Here is a 20,603-nt window from a genome sequence, read left to right as displayed (position 1 = left end):
GAAGAGCCAGCTTGAGTATGCTCTTCCATGGCAAACATCCACCTAGGGCAGAGGAGCTTGCGGTGCTGGAAGTTCTCCCCAAGAGCACCCTGAAAACACAGCAATACTCCATGCATAAACAGGGACAGGAAGAGGGCAGAACCAGAGACCATGGTGGCCTGACAGTGAGCTTTGGGTGTGCCTCAAAGCAAATGAAGCAGCAGCAGCAGTGCAGTGTCTGTGACTCAGAGGCGCGAGCGTCCCAGTGGCTGCAGCGCTGTCAGGCAGTGCCTGCAGGCTGGGTGCGCTTCTGGCAGCTCTGCTCTCCCCACAAGTGAGGAATTGCAGCCCCTGCCTCAGGCCCACTCAGAAAGCCAACCAAGTGAGACCAGAGGCAGGGGACCCTTCCTAGCTATATTGGGCATGGCTGCAAAACAGCCACTGCATCTTCCTGTGCCCGTGTTTGGGGTGTGCTGAGCCCAGAGCCGGCCAGCTTGTGCTCTGCTGTGCCAGGAGCGTTCTGGGCAGGCAGGAGAAGTGCTGTGTGCACAGCGGAGCGTCCTGCAAGGGGCTGACCAGAGCCTCCTGCAGGAACAGGGCTCCGCTCCCTGGCTGGGAACAGCCTGGTTTTGCTGCCGTGAGCGCAGGCAGGAGTTCAGGCACGTGCAGAGGCAGCGGCAGCTCGTGTTTGTAGGGGCCCGGGGCTGCGCGCCCAAAGCGACACGTGGGCATGGGGAAGGAAGCGACACAGAGCTGGGGGAAGGAAGATGAGCTCGAGCTGGAGTGCCTGTGCTGCAAGGAGCAGAAGGAATTCAGCCTTGCCAGGGTTTCTGATGTGTGTGTTGGTGTTCTCTGGGAAATGCAGACATTTGGGGAAGTGTCTTTGGAGAAAAGGAGCTTGATTATCAAGGAAACTGCTTCCCCAGGTGCCACCGTCAGAGTCCCACCTGCTCTACCCTGGCTAGATGTTTCTTTTCACCAGATGGAAAGAGGGCAGCTCGAGTCCTGGATAATTTCAACTGATTTATTGCAAGGTGCAAAAGTGATAGGAAAAGATGGAGGATAAACTGAGGAATGGACGGTGAGTCAGAGGGACAGCAGGATCGGGTAACAACCAGTTAGAAGGACACCAGGGTGAGTGCAATGTCCTTGGGAATTGACGCCGGCAGTTATATACAGACACGAACGGAATGGGACCACACCTGAATAGCGTCGTGAGCTCTTTATTTAAGAAGCATCAGTCTCATTACATGGCTATGGCAGCTGGCTATCCAGACAGAAGGCTGAGGAAACTTAATATTGCAACATATTATAAGATAGTTTCAGACTCAGTTTCAGACAATTACATAGAGCAAAAGCATATTGACAGTCGTTCTATCCAACCACATGAAGCACACGTAGCTTTGGTTAAAACAATAGTAGCGTTTTCTCTCATACAATGGTTTGTTTATAAAAGACAAAGCACAGAGCCCTATTCATATATAACCTTCTAAATATTTACTAAAATATACCTTTTTGCAACTTAAAAAGCCAAACTACATAGCTTTATTGTTCTATTTCTCATGTCTTCGCTACTGCTGATATCTCTTTTCTGCTGCTTCAGCATTTCACTATCCTTACTGTCTCTGTGGCCTTTCTTTTTCCCAGCTTTCCTAAAATCTCTAATCCCATGGATTCCTACAGGGAAAGTTACCATTTTTAAGCACAGCAGCAAGTAAGAGGGGTTAGGCACAAAATGACCCAACTCGTGGGTCATTGGAAAGTTCGTGGGGAGGGCAAAAGGTGGCGTGATACATGTTGAGGGGGATGGGGAGGGGAAAAGTTTTTACAGGAGTAACTAATGAAAGATACAAAGGGTACGGATGTGAAAGGGAGTACAGCATTTGAATCAGCATTTGAATCATGGGAAAGGAATGAATTTTCTCTAATGTAGACAATGGTGCTTTCCCACGTTATTCCTGAAAATCTGGCTTTCTCACCCCCAATCCCCACGCCCAGGAGCCCCCAGTGAGGTAGGTGCAGCTGTCTCCCTTTGGCTCCCTGCGCTCCTTTCAGTCCTTGAGGCCCCTTGTACTTGGCAGAGGAGCAGGGAAGGGGGAAGGATGTGAAGAGCAGCTTTGACATCTGCCGGGCCTGCGGAGACCAAGCCAAGCACCTGTGGTAGGGTGTGTTCCCCCGCTTTGAGCACAGGTCTGAGACGATCCGTCTCTGTCCAGATGAGAGCCCAAAAGCTCTCATGGAGAGCTGTGAATTCAAAGGCCTTTATGCACACACTAATGCCCGTTCCCCTGACTGCTGTGTTTTAACTCTTGGCAAGATGCATTCACATCTTGCTTGCTGGAAGCTGCTCTGCTCCAGGGCCAGCACCGAGCTGGGCTGTGCGAGCCAGGCACTGTGGAGAGTCCTTCCCTGAGCACTTGGTTGATTTTGGTGTGTCCCGGGCTGCCTTAGACACTTGGGGCAACCTATTCCTTCCAATTGGAGGCACTTTGGGTGGGGTGGGGGAGGCCCCAGAGCACATGGCAGCGTGTCTGAGGGCCCTTTGTGACACGCTGCAGCAGGGTCACTGTGGAACGGAGTTGGACAGGGTGTGCCAGCAGCCCTTTGTGACACACACTGACATAGGTGCTGGCGGTGACGCAGGCAGGCCCCAGTGCTCGGTGCACGCGACGGGACAGGATGGGAGAGAGCGGTGCTGTGAGGAGACCCCGCACAGCTGGCTCGTTCCTTGCTGACCCGGAGCTTTTCCGAGGCGTTACTCCTGTGGCTGGCCTTGCGGCCAGACTGCGGGACTTGGTGACTCAGAGCTTTCCTGAGGCATCTCCCATCCCTGCGGCCGGTGCCCTCGTGGCCAGGCTGTGGGACTTGGTGACCTCCATCCCTCACAAGGAGTCTCCTGTCATTGCGACAGGAGCCCTTGAGACCAGAGTGCAGGACTTGCTGTCCTGTGGCCTTCCTGAGACTTCTCTGTCGCAGGCACCTGGAAGGCGCGACTGCAGCACCCGCTGACTTGGACCTTTGCAGAGGCATCTGTCTCCAACGTGCCCTCGAGGTCAGACAGCGGGATGGCAGGCAGAGTTCTCAGCCTGTTCAGGATGCTTCGGGGGAAGAAAAAGAATGGCGCTGCAGCTGCCCCAGTGCAGCAGCCTGCAGAGCCAGAGCAGTTGCAACCACTGCAGGACGGTGAGTGGCAGAGCTGGGCCACAGGGCTGGTGCCTGCAGCCAACCTGGCCCCATCCCATCCCTGCCCCTCGGACATGCCCACGGACAGGATGGAAGAGGGGCCAGGGCTGGCCTCTCGGTGGCCGTGCTCTGTCTCTTGGGCATCCCAGGGCTGTCCTTGCCTGGGGATCATAGGGCTGGGCTGTGTTCTCCAGCCTTTCCTGCAGCCCCTCAGCTCTGGCTGCACTTGCTCTTTGCCAGATGCAGGAAAGGATGGGACACGAGAACAGGATCCCACCCGCGGACACTTCCGCAGAGCAGCGCAGGTACCTGCGGCCATCCCCACCTGGGCTGGGCCTGCTGGCACTGCTCGGCACAGCCCCGCGCTTGGAGCAGACCATGGAACGTCCCTCTCTTCCCGCCCTTCCTTCTGCTGCAGGCACTGCGGAGGTTCCTGCGTGTTCGGCGCAGAAAGACCAGAGCCACTGCCACCGAGGGCACGGCCGAGCCCGGCTCCAGGCCCAGTGAGCTGCGGGCACGGCCTGGTGCCAGCGCGGCGTCCTCTGAGCATGCGGCAACCTCGGTCAGGGCAACAGCTGCGGGCCAGGCGAAGGCTGTCATGGCCCCAACTGAGGGCACGGCCAGCACAAACAGCAACAGAAGGACACCAAGGACTCGGGCCATCTCAAAGACGAACAGCACGCCCACTTGGACTGGGATTCCTGCTCCCATTCCGGATATTTTTTCATCTCAGCAGCAGGTAAGCAGCCTGGGGCCAGGGCTGCAGGCCTCCCAGGATCGTGTGGCCCCTTAGGCCACATCCCCTGGGCCCCCTCAGCCATTGAGGCCAGCACAGTGGGGTGGGAAGGCAAGCACTTCCTGGGGGAAGGTGGGCAAGTTGCTCCCTTAGACAGCACTCCAAGCTATCCCCATGCCTCCTCCAGGTGGCAGCCAGGGTGGGGGACATTCACCAGAGACTCGTGTCCCGTGTCACTGCGGACACGGGGCTGGAAACAGACTTTCTGAGCCTGGCTGAAGAACACCCTGCTAATGTGGTGATGAGCCTCCTGCGCTGTGCCCCATCCTGTGACAGGTACGGGGCACAAGGGCCTCAAGAGCTCGGTGCTCACCGGCCCATAGGACCCCTCACCCTGCACAGCCTGTCCAGTGGCGTCTGCCAGAGAGACAGGCAGAGAGCTCCAGGACCCTCGGGCCCCTCTGTTTCCTGAGCTGCTGCCATGCTCCCCCCCTGCCCCTCAGGGCACCAGGGCTCTGTCACCCGGCCCCACGCGGCTGCACAGGGCACGGTACTGACGTGCAGCTCTGCTCCCACAGAGCTGCTGTACTGATGTGGAGAAGCATCGGCACGTCAAGACCCGCAGTGCAGAAGGTGCTTCCAGCACTGTTCTCTGTGATAGAGGACAGGCCACTGTACAGCATGTTCTTCTACAGTGGGGATAATGAGGCCGTCTTTGCCCTGGCTGTGAGTTTCTGCAACTGGCCTTTGCTCACCCTCCGGGTTGCCTCTCCATGCTCTCCCTGCCCTGCAGCTCCCTGCCTCAGCTGCTGGGCTGAAAGCTGGGCTAGGGGCAGGCTCAGGGCCAGCAGGCTGGGTGCTCGCCCTGCGTTTCCCCTTGGGCCCTGCCACATGCACAGCTGGGCACTGAGCGCTGCTTCGGGCTGCTCTCTCCTTTGCAGGCAACTGTGGTGCTGTGGAATATTGCCCACATGCCCGAGTGGCACGACGCAGTAGTCCTTCATTCGGCCCAGCTGTTTGTGGCTCTGCTCTTCCAAGTTTTCTCCACCACAGAGCAGATACCAGAAGAGGTTGAGGACTTCTGGAGAGCGTGCCAGGAGGAACACCGCCTTCCCACCAAGCCTAACAGGTGCCAGTCGCCCTGTCCTTCCCATGGCCCTGTGGCCAGGGCCAGCGCTCCCAGTGTGACCTGGCCTTTGCTCGGCACACAGGTTTGCAGTGCAGGCCGTGAAGGCTCTGCTCTGCCAACTGGGCTTTGAGAACAAGCTGGTGGCTCTGGAGTGCAAGCAGGTCTGGGACACCCTGCTCTGTGCCGACACCCAGCACTATGCAGTCGGTCTGCTGGCCAGGTGAGAGCCCCTTCTCCCCGCCGCCACCACCATCATTTGTGCCCTGTGCCCAGAGTGCCCCACACAGTCCCTGTGGTTTTGGGCCAGAGTGCCTTGTCACATAGGGGCACCCAAGCAGACTGGAAAAGGCTGGCAGAGGAGGGTGCCCGGGAGCAGCTGCCACCCAAAGCACCCACGTCCCCTGGCAGGGTGCTAGGGACAGATCAGACCTCTGTGAGTCAGTCCTGGGAGAGGTTTTCCTGCCTGGCTTAGGGCTTTGGTGCCTTTTTCCTCCTACCAGGGAGATGCGCCGTGGCTTGGTCCCCTTGTGTTCCCGCATGGCCTTGCACCTGCTCAGCCTGCTCATTGGGAAGCAGCCACGCTGGCATCTGCCTGCCCTGGCGTTCTTGGTGGAGGTGAGCCTGATGGCCAGCGCTGCCTGGCTGAGCTGCCTCCCAGCTCTCTGGCCTCTGGTAGCTGCAGCCCCTGGGACGCTGACCATGCCTGCTGCTGCTGCCTGGGCCCGGCCCTGTGCGGCTCCGGGCTCATGCCGGCCAGGTCCCCATCACTGCCCTGTGCATTTCAGCTCCTGGAGTGTCTGGACTTGAGCCAACACGGTCACAGTGCCCTGTCGGTCGTATCCAGGCACCTGCCCAGCGAGTGCAGGGACAGGCTGCGCCTGGAGCTCAGAGGCCTCGTGGTGCTCAGCAAGGAGCCCTCGCTGGTGAGAAGGGGGCAGTGGCTGAAGCCACACTGGCAGCGTGGGGCTGGGGAACACAGACCTTTGGGCTCGGCTGGCCTTTGGCACCAGAGGCAGCTGCTCCCAGCTCTCCTGCCTCCCGCTTCAGCTGCCCGAGTGCCCCAAGCAGCTGCTGCTGCTGCAGCTGTCCTCAGCTTCACAGCACAGCCTCGTCTTGCACACAGAGTGGAGGAATACGTGGCCTGTATCAACACCTGCTGGAGCAGCTGGCTGATCCCGATGCAGAGATGGCCGGGATGATCCTCTCCGTGCTTACATATATGCTCCAGAAGAAAGACCTCAAGATACCCGGCATCACCGCCCTGAAGCTGGCTGAACCACTCCTGCCACACTTTGAGAATGTAAGGCTCTGTGCCCCCAGCCAGGAGCACTCGAGGCTGCCTGGAAATTTTGTATCTTGTGAAGTTTTAGGCCTCTGCCCTGCTGGGCCTGGAGTAGTTGGTGCTGAGGTCTTTTCCTTTGTTCCAGGAGAGCAGCCATGTGCAGCTGCTCTCCATTCAGCTCTTCAGCAAGGTGATGGAGCTGGTAGTGGAAGAGGGCAAAAAGCCTTTGACAAGAATTGTGAGCCGCAGCCTGCTTCCTCTCTTCTTCTGCTGGCACAATGAGAACCGGCGTGTGGCCAAGGTGAGGCTTTTTGTGATGCTGCTGCATCCCTGGCAAGGGGTTCGGCTGCCTCCAGCCCTGGCAGCCGGCAGGCTGCAGCCTTGCATGGCCTTGGCACAGGGACACAGGTCCTGTGCCCTGGGCTCTGGTTCCACCTCTGGCTGTGTGCTGCTCTCCAGGCCTCTTTGGAAACACTATTTTGTGCGGCCCGGTTCCTGAGGAGGAGGGACATGGAGGAGCTGCTGAGGAAGGAGCAGCGGATGAAGTTTGCCGAGCACCTGGTAAGGAGAGCCTGGAAGTGCCAGCCGCGGGCTGGAGAAGCCCCCTGACCCCGGTGCTCAGTGTGCGGGGCTGGCAGCTGTGTCCCTGCCCAGCGCCGCCCCCGGGGCTGCCAGCCTGCGCCCCGCACGCCGCTCCCTGCCCTGGGCCATGCGGGCCAGCTCGGCCGGTGCTGGGCGCAGGGAGCGCCCGGCCGAGGGGCAGAGCCCGCGCCGAGCCTTTGCTCCCCGCAGCTGCTGCAGGACGCGAGCCGAGCGGCCGAGCACCTGCGCTGGGCCCTGCCGCGCCTGCAGAGCCCGCAGAGGCCCCTGCGAGAGGCGGCCGTCAGGATCATCGGTGAGCGGCGTCCCTCCCCGCCTCCCGGCCCGGCCCTGCCCCGGCAGCGGGAGCCGCGCCCGGGCCGCTGCAGCCCCGCCCGCCCTCGGCGCTGCCGCCGCCCTCCCGCAGCCGTGCCCTCCCTCGGGCGGCAGCGAGCGGCAGGGCCCGGGCTGAGCCCTGCCCGGGGAGGAGGGCGTGCGGCCCCGGGGCTGGCAGCGCCCGTGTCGGGCAGCTGTGCCGCCTGGGGCCCCACAGCCTCTATGTTGCCAGGGGTGGCCGGAGTGCTCCTGATGGGGCAGAAGGAGGAGCTCCAGGTCCTCAGTGAGGGTGAGTGAGGGCAGCCGTGTGCCAGCGGGGACCGCCGGGGGCAGCTGCACATCCTGGCCCCGGAGCTACAATCCCTGCCCGGGCTGCCCAGGGCTCTGCTCCCTGTGCGGACCAGGGGCAGCGGGGCCAGAGCCCGGAGAGCTTTCAGGGACACGTGTGGGATGAGAGGCCAGCGCCTTCTGGCCAAAGCCCTTGTCAGCCACTCCCTCCTGGCCATGGCAAAAGCTGGGTGGGAAGGCCCTGGCAGGAGGCTTTGCTTGGATTCCAGCAATCAGGCCTGTGACTGTGGCACTGTTCCTTTCTTTTCCAGCCCTTCAAGCCCTGAGCGAATATGAGTGCCCCTCCTTCATAAAGCAATTTATCCAGCTGACATTCGACGCAAGATCTGCCGAACTGCGCCTGCAGGATGGGAAGAACCAGTGTCTTTTGGCCACCCCCACTTCCCACTGATGATGGGACTAACTGCAGAGCAGAGGGGACCAGCTGAAGCTGCAGGCCCAGCAGCTCTTGCTGGTCACAGCCGAGCCTGTGGCAAGCTTCAGGAGCTCCTCCCTTCTCCCTTCCTGTTGGTAGTTCCCTCCCTCTAGCCCCCAGGCCCTGCCCATCCCCTTTTTTCTCTCACAGTTCACACCTTCACTTTGCCTTCCCTTAATAAACACTTTGGCTTTTTCACATGACTCGTGGCTCTGTCTGTGGAGCTGAAGCAGCGCAAATCCTGAGCCCAGGGACACGCAGGGCCCTGCTGCCATCCTCTTCCACGCCGTCGTCTGTGCACGGGCAGAGAGGAACAAGGGCAGCTCAAGCTGCAGAGGTCCCTGTCCTGCTGCTCCAGTTGCACAGCATCATGGAGTTGAAGGTCGTGCTGAGCACACTGAAGGGAGCAAGGACCCTGGGTTTTAGAAGAGCCAGCTTGAGTATGCTCTTCCATGGCAAACATCCACCGAGGGCAAAGGAGCTTGCGGTGCTTTTCACTACACCCGTCCTGTACTGAAGTGGCTGTTGTGAAAAATACAGCCAGCCCCATGAAACTTAGCAGTGTGAAGAAACTGCTGCACAGCAACAGCTGAACTTCAGTGTGTCTGAGCCAGTGCTGCTGGCTCAAATGCTGGCAGCATTATCTCCGCACCCTGGGACACTTCCCGGTTCCTGTGCCTTGACACTGCTTTCCCATGGGGCTGGGGAAGGAGTTTGGCTCTATGAACTGCCTGGTGCTGTGAAACAGGTTCATTTTTGTCAGATGAGGTGATGGTGTGCACGTGTCCACATGTCTCCCTGCCTTAGTGCCCTTTGTGAGCTGCTTACTTCTGCTAGAATTTGTGGAGTGTTTAAAGCTTGCTGCCTTTTATTTCTTTGCTCCTATTCAGAGAAATGAGTTGTTGAAGTCTTTGAAATGTTCCATTTTCATCCTTATGCAAGATAGTGAGGAATGCCTTCTTTTCATCCCTTAGGTAATTCTTTGCTTTATTATTGCATGCAGTGAGATAGGATTAGTGTGGGTTACAAGTAGTAAGAGAATATGGAATAAGAGAACAATAAGCACAAGAGCAAAAGATAAAAATAGTCTCAGGAATTAACCTAGTAGTTTGATATTTCTATGAATATATAAAACACTTGCAACAATGCTTAAATCTCTTTTTCTTTCTGATAAAAAATGTGTTTTCAAGTATTTTGCATACAGGATTCCCCTGGGATGTAAGAACTTGAAGCATTTCAAGTCTGCAGCTTCAGGAATGAAATAAACTTTTGACTCAAGTTGTCAACCTGAATAAACTCTTAACTACCCCACAGCAATTGCAAGTTATAGCTAATAAGGATGGAATAAAAACACAATTGCTCTTTTTCCTCTTAGCATTTTCTCCCTGGCCCTATAAAATTTGGTTTTTTGCCTTGTTCCTTAGTTTGCTTTCCAAACCATTCCATGTCCTCAGTAGATCTGGAGAACTGTCTCATGCGTAGATCTGAAGAATCAGTTTTGAATCTAGGAAATTAAAGGAAGAATCACACTTCATAAGCTTGGGCTTGGATTGAAAGCTTGAGATCATTAAAGTAGACATTGCTGAATGTTCAACCTGGTCTGGCAGGCTCCTCTCTCTGAAAGGTGGGCAACTGAAACCTCTGTGTTTGCACAGAAAGGCAAGTTATGAGATAGCTGGGAATTGGCTCTGGCCAGCTGGTGTCCCAGGTGTCATCTTTAATAGTTGTTTTCTTATGTTATTAGTAACCAGGCTATTAGGCCAAGCACCTGTAGTGTTTGGGTTTTTGGTTGTGCTTGTTTTAGTTTTGGCTAGCTGCGTTGGCAGGTGGCTGTGAGTGCACTGTAGTACCCCCAGCTGCTGCCCAGCTCTGCTCTATTATGTTTCTTTTTCTTAGCCTGGTCTCATAAGCCCTCAAAAGAAATATAATACACCCAAGGACAGCTTATCTATTACTCTGGGGGCATAAAATTAGCAGGATGACTTCTGCTGCAGTGTTAGAAACAAAAAGGTTTAATAAAAGGTATAATAACAAAGAGAAAAACTCGAGCCAGGTGAAGCAGTCCGCTCCTGGTAAAAACACCTCACAAAAGCACTTAGCTCTTTTCTTCTCTTCTTTTCCTCCCTGATGGATCAAGCGGGACTTTTTGGCTTCTATCCAATTAGATGTCCTCAAGTATTTGGTGAAGTCCCTGAGGTCCCATGAGGTGGCTTTTCACCTAATCCTTGAGAGAAACTTCTGGCCTTCTTTCCTTTTCTGGGGGACAAAAGCTAGTTTTGCCACTCTGCCATTAGGGTGCACACTCCTACAGACATGGCTCTCTTTTCTTTCTTGGTCTCTTACCCCTCTGGCACTCAAGGCCATACTTGCTATTGTAGTCATTAGGTACATGGTCCTGCTAGGATGGTTGACTAATTCAGGAACAAACAGCCATGCTGCCATACCAGGGACACTGCTCTGGAAATGGGCAGAAAGAGAAAACATTTAATGTTTTTCACTTTAGAAATGTTCCATTGCAGCTTTATCTGCAGCAGAGTTACATTTACTGGACTGTCCAATAGAATTCCATGTGTCCAGAGCTAACTTTAATCTCATAATTTAGGAGTGTCCAGCTGTAAATCTCACAGCCATGGGATCAAAAGTCCTTTCCACTTCTGGTTAAGTGGCTCTCCTTTCCAGGTCTGGATGTACACCCAGTCTCCTGACTAGTGAGGACATTCTTGAACATTCAGGCTTATTAGTGAGACCAAAACAACAAACTTGCACGATGATAAAAGCATTTTCTCCTGAGGGTTATGCTCTAGCAGCAGCATTTCGGCTTCCAGCCTTTGGTGGCAGAGAAGGCTCAATAGCCAGGGCTGCCAGAAGGAGGCAGGGCAGGAGCAGTTTGCAAAGCTTCATTAAGAATCCAGGGAAACCGAATCCCCATTTAATCCCCATTTTCTTTCCAGAGAGCCTCCAGAGAGCAGATATTTCAATCCACCACCCTCTCCCAACAACCATAACTTTTTGGAGGTGGTGCTGAGATCTTGTTTTCTGAGTTTGATCCCTAAATATTGAAATAACTTACAATAACACAGAAGAAGGTCAACGGGCATCAGCTGTTTCTCATGCGTTGCTTGGGGTTCTCTCCCCTGCAAGGGGTCCAAACTTGTCACATCACAGGTTGTTCCCCAGGCAAAAGACCAGGGATTTTCACCATGTGCTTCCTTCTCCAAAAGTTCTATTTCATTCCCCCAAATCCAATTCACAAAACATTCTCCATTTCCCTTTCTTTGCGATCATTGCTTATTTTCCTGTGTAGTTCAACCACTTCTGTTGCAGAATGAGGTATCGCTGCCAGACACTACATCCTGATAAGCGAATTCCTTCTTTATCAGTGAGCAGGGCTTGGGATGAGGAGGGAAGAAGATTGGCTTTGCAGAGCCGAACCTCTCCTCCAGGGAGCAGAGGAAGGTGACATCATCTTCGGGGCATCCTGCCTCTGTATTTTATAGGGGTGGGCAGAGTTTAGGGTGAGGGGCGGGGTTGGACTTTGAGGCACTAAAGCCCTCCCAAGGGCTGTGGGGCTGACCTTGCAGTCAGGGAGGCCTGGAGTTCCTGGAGTCTGGAAAACACTGCTTCCAGGCCTTCCCCAGCAGTGTTAAATTGCAACTCTAAAGCTCTTTGGCTTTGGAAGAGCGTGTTTCACTGGTTTGTCATGGTTTGGGGGCTGGCTTCATCCTGGCATTCAATTCCTACTCTGGCCTAAGGCTGGCTATTGTTTCAGGCTCAGCAATTTGCAGCTGATGCAGTTCCTTTTCCAGCTGATGGGCACCATAGAGCTCTGAGTCAAACCTCCATGCATATGGATACCAGGCATGGTCCTTTACTGGGAGTTTTTAATTTTCTTCTAACAAAGTTCATGTTTTCTCCAGAAGAAACTGTGGATGGTGCTAGTTTCTCTCCGTCCCCATCTCTCTTAAGGGCTGGACAAGCTTTCTATATAAGCTTTTAGCAAGTGTGTCAGTGGAGAGCAGTTCAGATCAGTTTCTGGGTGCAAGTCCATTACTTTCCTGCCTGAAAATAGCAGCTTTGACTGAACATTTATTTCTCCTTTATTATGTCACGAGCACTTACAGCTGTATAAAAGGCCCATATCACCTCAAGAGTACCCTGCTTGCTGCGCCAATTAAAATGTAAGGCCCCAAAAATGTTGCTCTGTGGGATACTGTAAAACGACTTAAACTTGTTCCTGAACTCTTGAGATAGAAAAGCAGGAAAAATACTGACGAGATGTTCTCAAGAGATTGGAACAACAAAAAAACTTCACTGTCAACTTTCAAAAATCAGAGAACTTGAAAGGTAAAAAAATTAAACATAACAGAGAATATTCTATAAAGCATTAACTTAGCCCTAGCTGAAATAAATGGGCAGGAGATCTTTCTCCTTTTTAATGCCTTTATTAAGAAGAATCAGCTCAGGTGGGGAGAAATCGACGGGTTGCGCCCTCGCCGCCGTTGCTCCCAGGCGTGGCACGAAGGAGGAGGATGATGCAGTTTTGTCCGCTGGTCTGCAGACAGAACTGGGGACTCTGTCCTCACGGGAGAGTCGTTGAGTCCTTGGTTTGTTGGTTTAGAAACCCGGGGGGTCTCTTTAATCAGTTTCTTTTCAGGTTAGGGTGAGAAATAAAAAGATACAAGCAGGTACGGGACAATGCTCCCATCTTTAGACGTCACTTTAAGTCACTTGTTGGCTCGTGATTTTAGGGGTTTTTCTTATAAAAACTGTAAAACTGTAACAATCCAGGGTGCACTGCGTTTCTTATTTGCATGCTGTCTCTGGTGTCACTGCCCATCTCTTTACCCTGGAGGGTTTCCCTTGGTATCTTCTTGGCATGCGGCCAGCATCAGGGAAACAATCAGTTAATCACCTGCCATTAACAGGTATTTGAAAAGCTTTTCTTCAGCAGGAAACCAAAGGAGGCTGACTCGGTCTGGCTTGGTTTTTTTTTAACTCTGAAACTTGAAAAAAATTACAATTTTCTATTCATAACAGTTCCCCCCTATTTTTCTTTGATCAAGCTTAAGCTTGCATCAACTTATAATTTTTGGCTCATTAACATAGAATTTCCTATATTTTTTGTATTGATAATACATTTCTTCAGCACTAGGGTGATCATATTTACTAAACTTCATTACCTTTTTTGGTTTTTTCAGGTTAATTCCTTTAGAGATCTTTAGGTTATTCTGTACAGCAGATGTCACTATTTTTGTTAAACATGGAAATAAGAACAGACTAACAAGTGTACCCACAGTGAAGGTTATAGTTTTCCAACTTTTTTTGAAAATCCATAGATTATCCCACCAACTAGAATCAAGTGTAAGAGTCTTTTGATTTCTTAAATATGCTAGGTTTTTTATTTCGTTTAAAGTGTTTCTAATGACTGCTACAATTAATTTGATTTGATAAACTACTGTTTTGGTTTGGTTGAGTTGGTCATTAATATGATTAAGAGCCAATGCGGTCTGATTAGATATTACTTCTAATTCTGATTGTAGTTTCAAGATTTTGTTTAACATATATTGTTTCTTCAGTTTTGTTTTTCTCAAATCCTCATATATAGGAACTCTTAAACTTGATCCAGATTCTTTGTGTATTATAAAGACAGTTTGTTTTATAATTCTAATGATGCCACCACTAGACCAGCCTCTTGGCAATTCAGTGGATGTTGTGGTACCATTGACCCAAAACTAGTGTTTAGGGGTTTCCTGAAAGATATTAATTTTTGTCGTGCCCTCCCAATATTTAGAAATACTTTTTCCTTTTACCAGATTTACCAGGTTTGCTTCAGTAGCATCATGTTCAAAGCACCACCAGGTTTCTCCTACAGGGTGCTCTCCCAGGAGTGGCTGCCTAAAGGTGGCAGTGTTCCAGGCCATCCAATATATTTTCTTATTTTCTTGATAAAAGATCAATTGGGAGAGGTTAACACAATTGTTGTGGACTCTCAGCAAGGAGCTTACTTCTTTCTCATAGAAAGGTTGGTAGTACTCATTGCACAGCTCTCCTGGGCTCTCCAGAGCACCACCAGCAATCAGAGCCAGCGTTACTACCCTTCCCAAGAGTCTGGTATGGGTCATCTTGCACAGCCTGCCCACCCGGCCTTGCCTCTTGAGGATTTTACTGAGAAGAAGTCTCCAAGTTCTTTAGAGTCTCTTGCTCCTCTGGTTAAACCTCTCTTGATCTGTCCCTGCTAATTTGGTCCTTCCTAGGGGAGCACTCTGGAGAAGATTAACCTGGGGTCTTTGGTACCAAGTTGGGACGACTTAACCAGAATTACTTATTAACAATTTTTAACTTTTACAAATTTCTTAAAACACTTCAAGACATGTTATGATTCTAAACTTTTTTCTTATGCAGTTCATCAGTCTTTTTGAATGTCAATTTTAAGTCATTTGGTCCTTTTATAATAGTATACTCAGCTGAATTAACTTCCGATGTGGTTGAATCCTGTCCCGAGTTAGGGTGTGAGGGTGGTGTGGAATCTGGTCCAATACCAGACACTGAAGAATCTTGTCCAATGCTCGGGGGTGGGACTGGTCCTTTAATTCTCGTAATGTGAGTCCAACCTTTTTCTCTGGTTCGCACGGCCGAATTAGCGATGAGGAGTACCTGAAAGGGGCCTTCAAATTTAGGCATTAATGGTCTATAATTCCAGGATTTTATTAAAACCCAATCTCCTGGGTTGATGTCATGTGCTTTTGTATCAAGAGGGGAGGTTTGGGGGAGGTATCCTCTTTTTCTAAGTCCTTCTAGAGTTCTTCCAATTACTTCTAAATATTTCCTTGTAGCTTCTTCTCCTTCCAGGTAGTCTCCTGTGCTATAGGGTGTTAACAAGAATGACAGTCCAAAAATCATTTTATAAGGTGAAATCCCTATATCAGACCGGGGTCTTGTTTTGATGCGCAAGAGCGCTAGGGGTAAACACTTTAGCCAATTCATTTTTGTTTCTTCGATCAATTTAGTCAATACATTTTTGAGAATTTTGTTCATTCGTTCCACCCTCCCAGAACTCTGGGGGTGCTACAGAGTATGCAATCTCCATTTTATTCCTAAAACTTCAATTATATTTTGCAATGTTTGGGCCACAAAATGTGGACCTCGGTCTGAGTCTATGGTATTTACCATTCCATTCTGGTTCACTTTTTGGCAAGTTAAACACTCTTTTATAATTGTTTTTGCTAGGTCATATACGCTTATGCACAGGTTATTTCTTAGGAAATAATCACATAGTCCTTGGACTCCCCAGTGGGTAATTTCTGCAGTTTTGTTAGCACCATCTTAGCAAGTGCTTTGTTTAGAAACACCCGTCCATCAGATATTAACCACTCCCCCATATCCTTTGATGTAACTTTAAATTTCACAGAATATGAGTTCTCCTTTCTTTTTCCCTACTCGGGTGTGGTTTCTGCTTAAAAAAACCACTTTTACTAGATCTTCTGGTCTTAAAGCTGCTTCCTTTGCTATCTTGATCAGCTAGCAAAGGTTTCACAACTTTAGGCTAAACAGTCTTGGGGAGGGGGGGTCCAGTTGCTCCACAGTAATAGCAGCAGCTTTCACTCAAAGGGACTCAAGGCCTCTCCATGCCTCCTGCCCCTGACAGTACTGGCATATTCTTGCCTGCTCCTGGTGGTGGACCCCCCCACTCTTTTGTGGCCTTGTTGTGTAGGAAAGGGTTGTTTGCTCCTACACTTTCTCTGGCTATAGCAACCATGATCTTAGCTTTGGCCTTTACTTTTTCTTCTTCTCTCCTTAAATACACTTTCAATGCTTCCCTCAATAACTCATTAATATCTTTTCCTTGCCAATCCTCAATCTTTTCCAGTTTTCTCCGTATATCAGGCCAAGATTTAGTAACAAAATGGACTTTTAGTAGCATTTCACCTTCGCTGGTGTCCAGGTCTGTTTTGGAGTACAATTGAAAGTTCCGCCTCAGGCGATTAAGCCAAGTGGCAGGAGTTTCATCTTTCTCCTGTATACCCTCAAATGCTAGTTTTGTATTGGTTCCTTTGGGAATTGATTCTCTTATTCCTCGAATTATCAAGGACCTGTACTCCATCATGGCCTTCCTACCTTCCTCCTGGTTAGGATTCCAATTGGGATCCACTAGTGGCAATTTTTCTTCTCCTGATGGCACTTGGGGCCCTGGACGGTTGTCTTTTTCCCAAATTCTTATGCTTGCGGCCCTAATCATTCGGGACTCTTCTGGGGAAAATAATATATTTAGAATGGAATTCATCTCCCCCCAAGTGTAGAAATTTGGACCTAAAAACTGATCCACTTGGTTAGCAATGCCCACGGGGTCTTCAACTAGATTCCCTAACTCCTTCTTGAATCCTCTCACCTCAGAAGCAGTTAGAGGAGCATTTACAAAACCAACACCTCCTGCTACTCCTCCCATAGGAACTTCTCTAAGGGGAAAAAGTTTCTCTGCCTTGGAGGTCTTGGATCGGGTACTACAGTATGGCCCATCTTCAGACACAAGATTGTTCACTTGAGGGGTATTAGCATTAGCTTGGACTTGCTGTAGGCTAACGGCTGTACCTGGTGATAAGGGGTTATTAGATAAGGAGGAATTTGTGTCCCAGTTAGGAGGAGGTGGAGGGACTGCAGTAGGAGGGGGGGAAGAGCTTGGGTGCATATTAGGTGGAGCTGGAGAAGGGGTGGAGCATGCAGCAGGTGTAGTAGGTATTAGTGGTGGTGCAGAAGCAGCTGAAGGAGTCGAAGGGGGTGGTGAGGGAATGGCCCCCATGGCTGCTGGGAGAAGAACTGGATCTGCTATTTGAGGTGCTCGAAGGAGAGGGTTATAAGGTGGAGGGGCATCAGGAGGCAAGTAGTCTAGGGGGTCCCACCTTTTACTAATTTCCTTAATTCTAGCATCTCCTCTTTCATTCCCTTCTTTCTTGCTCTGCACTTTACAAATTTGCACTCCTTCATTCTTTATAGCATTTAACCAACAAGCTACATATAATAATTGTTCAGCATCAGTATTTTCTCGGGCCGTCAGATAATTACTCAGCTGTTGACACATCCACTTGTCTTTCGTCCCGCACCATGGCCATCCTCCTTGCACTTCTAATTCTGGCCACACTTCTGAACAGTAATGAATCATTTTAACTTTATCTAATCCTTCTGTGCTTTCTATAAAGTCCCATTTCTCTAATAGTTCACCTAGGGGACTGTGGGGAGGTATATTCTTCAATCTTTGGCCACTTTTCTTACTACCACACCCTCCCATATTCTTCTGCCTCTAAACAAATCACAAAGATGTCTTTTTTCTCTAAAGGAAATATATCTTATTTAAGAAGTCTCGACCTCCTGCCAAAACTCCAATTTCACTGACCCTTTTCGTCAGGACTTTGTTGAGACCTTCGCCTTCCCTTGCTAAGACTCAACAAACAACTAAAATACAAAAAAACATCCTCGAGGTCTTGACCTCTGAGGTTCGCCTGACCTCCTTCGTCAGGACTTAGAGAGACCTTGGCCTTCCCTTGCCAAGGCTCAAACAGTCAAACCTCGAAACCCTGGCTTCTGAGGGGTGCCTGACTTCTTTTGTCAGAGCCAAACTGCCTGATATCCTAAATCCTAACTTCCTTCGTTAGGACCTGTATCAGAGCCTTTGGGGTGCGTGCCACTCACACAGCTATTTCCTCCGCACGCCCGGAGGGGGGGTCCTGTGGGGTGCGTGCCACTCACACAGCTATTTCCTCCGCACGCCCGGAGGGGGGTCCTGTATCAGGGCCTTTGGGGTGCGTGCCACTCACACAGCTATTTCCTCCGCACGCCCGGAGGGGGGTCCTCTTTACCCCTTTGGAGGCGCCTCAATCACCAATTCCACTCGCTTCCCCCTGTTCCCGGCCGGCCCCCTCGCGGGGGTGCGGAACCGCGGTACTGAGGGGTCCTCACTCGCTTCAAGGGGCCGAGCTGCCGGCCCTCGTCTCAGTCACACACACTCACTCGCCTCCCTCTCCCGCCGCCGGATATTCTCACCTATCCGGCGCTGCTCCGTGTCACTGTCCCAAGCCGATCTTCTCTGGTCCCGATAGCCAGCTGTCCTGCAGGTCCAGGGTGGGCGGCCGTCCCAGTCCTGGTGTCCTCTTCAGGCGTGGCTATCCCAGACGAGTCCCCCAAGCTGAAATAAATGGGCAGGAGATCTTTCTCCTTTTTAATGCCTTTATTAAGAAGAATCAGCTCAGGTGGGGAGAAATCGACGGGTTGCGCCCTCGCCGCCGTTGCTCCCAGGCGTGGCACGAAGGAGGAGGATGATGCAGTTTTGTCCGCTGGTCTGCAGACAGAACTGGGGACTCTGTCCTCACGGGAGAGTCGTTGAGTCCTTGGTTTGTTGGTTTAGAAACCCGGGGGGTCTCTTTAATCAGTTTCTTTTCAGGTTAGGGTGAGAAATAAAAAGATACAAGCAGGTACGGGACAATGCTCCCATCTTTAGACGTCACTTTAAGTCACTTGTTGGCTCGTGATTTTAGGGGTTTTTCTTATAAAAACTGTAAAACTGTAACAATCCAGGGTGCACTGCGTTTCTTATTTGCATGCTGTCTCTGGTGTCACTGCCCATCTCTTTACCCTGGAGGGTTTCCCTTGGTATCTTCTTGGCATGCGGCCAGCATCAGGGAAACAATCAGTTAATCACCTGCCATTAACAGGTATTTGAAAAGCTTTTCTTCAGCAGGAAACCAAAGGAGGCTGACTCGGTCTGGCTTGGTTTTTTTTTAACTCTGAAACTTGAAAAAAATTACAATTTTCTATTCATAACATATCAACCTAACAAAATGTGTTAATTGAGTTAGATTTAGATCATTAAGGCTGTTAAGATTTTAAATTACTCAAAAATCTGAGAGCAGGAAAAAGGGAGAAGAAAGAGAAAGAGAATGACAGAAAGGAACCAACACAGCTATCACTGCAGGTTCCAGTGGTGTTCAGCTGATAGAAATTCCAAGAAGAGGTAGGGTCAAGACATGTGGTGGCCACATATCCCGAGGCAAATAGCCTTTGGCTCTCCTGGGGCCCTCCCCCACATGGGGCTCCCACTCACCTGGCCATTTAGGAGCTGGGTTAGGGGCTCCAGACACAGGTGTGGAGCATTGCCTCTGGTGTGCCAGGGATCAGTGGCCGCTGCTGGGCTGGGATACAGGCCTGGGGGTGTGGGGCATGCCGAGTGGGGCATCGCCTCACCAGAGCAAGGCTTGATCTGCCCCCTTCCCCACATACAAGCCCCTGAAAAGTGTTGAGCCAGCAATCTCCTCTAGTCTCTCACAACAAGGTGTCCAGGTTCCTGTGCTTCTTGTCTGTCAAGACTCCACAGATTTGTGTCTGGATATTAAGTAACTTGGACATTTATTCCTTCCAAAAGCAGCAGCATGAGGGTTGTTTATTCTTTCTAAGGCCTTCCCTCCATCATTCTATGTCCTCTTCTTGAGGTAGTCCTTGTAAAGCCTCTCCTCTCTCCCCTTCTCCATGACAATGGAAAGGGACAATGGAGAAAACAATAAATGAGAGGTTAAAACTATTAGAGTTACAATGTAGTGAGGAAATAAAAAGCAGTGCACAACAATAAGAAGAAAATTGTGCAAAAGGGGTAATGGCTTAAGCAACAAAGGTGAAGTGTCACATGAGGCCCCTGGAACAAAGACAGGATGGCAAGGGCTTACAGAATGGTTCTGATGGTAGATGGGAACTGCTGGTACTGCCTGGAGCAGCTGTGCACCTGCAGTGGCAGTTTCCTGCTCCCTCTCTGCAGCAGGGATGGTGGCAGTGGCGATGGTGATGGGTGTCTCTCTGTCCCTGCAGAGCTCTGTTTGGCACTGCCCCTGCCATCAGTCTGCCACGCTGGGCATGTGTGTGGGAATGGGATCTGCCACTTTGCTGCCTCTTCCTACCACCCTGCTGGGCTCCACTTGGCTTGGCTGGACTCACTTGGGATCGGTGTCACCACTCTGGCTTGCCTTGTTCTGCTGGAGCAGAAAAACAGTCCCACATGCCACACTGGCCCTGATGGTTTCAGCTGCGTGTCAGAGCTGCCACTTCCGTGCCACCCATCTCAGCCCCGCCTCCTGACTAATATTGTGGAAGGAGAAAAATGGGGGGAAAAATGGTGGTGGTGCTTTGGTCCCAAGGCCTCCCTGCTAGAGTGAGTCAGACAGAACGATCCTCCTTGCATTTGCTGTCATGGCATTTCCCTGCTGAAATCACACCCATGGCTATGATGTAAAATGTTTTGAATAAATAGTACAGAAAGATCCATGACCATGTCTCTGTACCTAGGAGAAACCTCTAAATGTAATTAAAGCAGTGCTTCTCCTTGTTTTCTGATTTCTAGAACAAAGGAACAAGCCTTCTGGTTTTTGCTCAGCAGAAATAGTGGCCAAAGATCACTAATGTGGTTCCTCACATCCTGGTCCATTCTCAGTGCTCAGCTTCTCAGTGTGGGCTCTAGGGGCTAAGTGTGTTTCTACTCTTACATGCCTTGAGCAACAAGTGATGGGCTAGGAGGGCTTTGTGTGTTGCTTTGTAGCAGAGGAGAACTTTGCAGGCTTTTTTGGCATTAGGTGTAGAGCAGGTC

The 20,603-nt window shown here is 51.1% G+C and overlaps 1 protein-coding gene and 1 long non-coding RNA gene across 2 annotated transcripts; one reads left to right on the top strand and one right to left on the bottom strand.

Annotated features, from left to right (window-relative positions):
* The first annotated feature begins 1,053 nt into the window (after positions 1 to 1,053).
* Positions 1,054 to 6,918, top strand: LOC135299816 (maestro heat-like repeat family member 5). Its single transcript, XM_064419240.1, has 13 exons — positions 1,054 to 1,060; positions 2,956 to 3,162; positions 3,403 to 3,467; positions 3,581 to 3,901; positions 4,086 to 4,234; positions 4,477 to 4,624; positions 4,840 to 5,027; positions 5,110 to 5,247; positions 5,528 to 5,642; positions 5,813 to 5,950; positions 6,151 to 6,327; positions 6,455 to 6,610; positions 6,769 to 6,918. The coding sequence occupies exons 1-13, from the start codon at positions 1,054 to 1,056 to the stop codon at positions 6,916 to 6,918; spliced, it is 1,959 nt and encodes a 652-aa protein (XP_064275310.1).
* Positions 6,919 to 10,587: 3,669 nt separating this feature from the next.
* Positions 10,588 to 20,602, bottom strand: LOC135298421 (uncharacterized). The gene is made up of 6 exons (XR_010360404.1): positions 20,507 to 20,602; positions 19,693 to 19,992; positions 19,077 to 19,491; positions 18,020 to 18,161; positions 16,103 to 16,234; positions 10,588 to 14,641 (listed from the first exon to the last, which is right to left on the bottom strand). It is a non-coding gene; the product is annotated as an uncharacterized LOC135298421 (long non-coding RNA).
* Between the last annotated feature and the right edge of the window lies 1 nt (position 20,603).

This window comes from Passer domesticus, chromosome 4 (assembly GCF_036417665.1).
Source record: "Passer domesticus isolate bPasDom1 chromosome 4, bPasDom1.hap1, whole genome shotgun sequence".
Classification (NCBI taxonomy): Eukaryota; Metazoa; Chordata; class Aves; order Passeriformes; family Passeridae; genus Passer; species Passer domesticus.
Note: the sequence above shows the minus strand (reverse complement) of the source record. Positions and strands in the feature narration are given on the sequence as shown.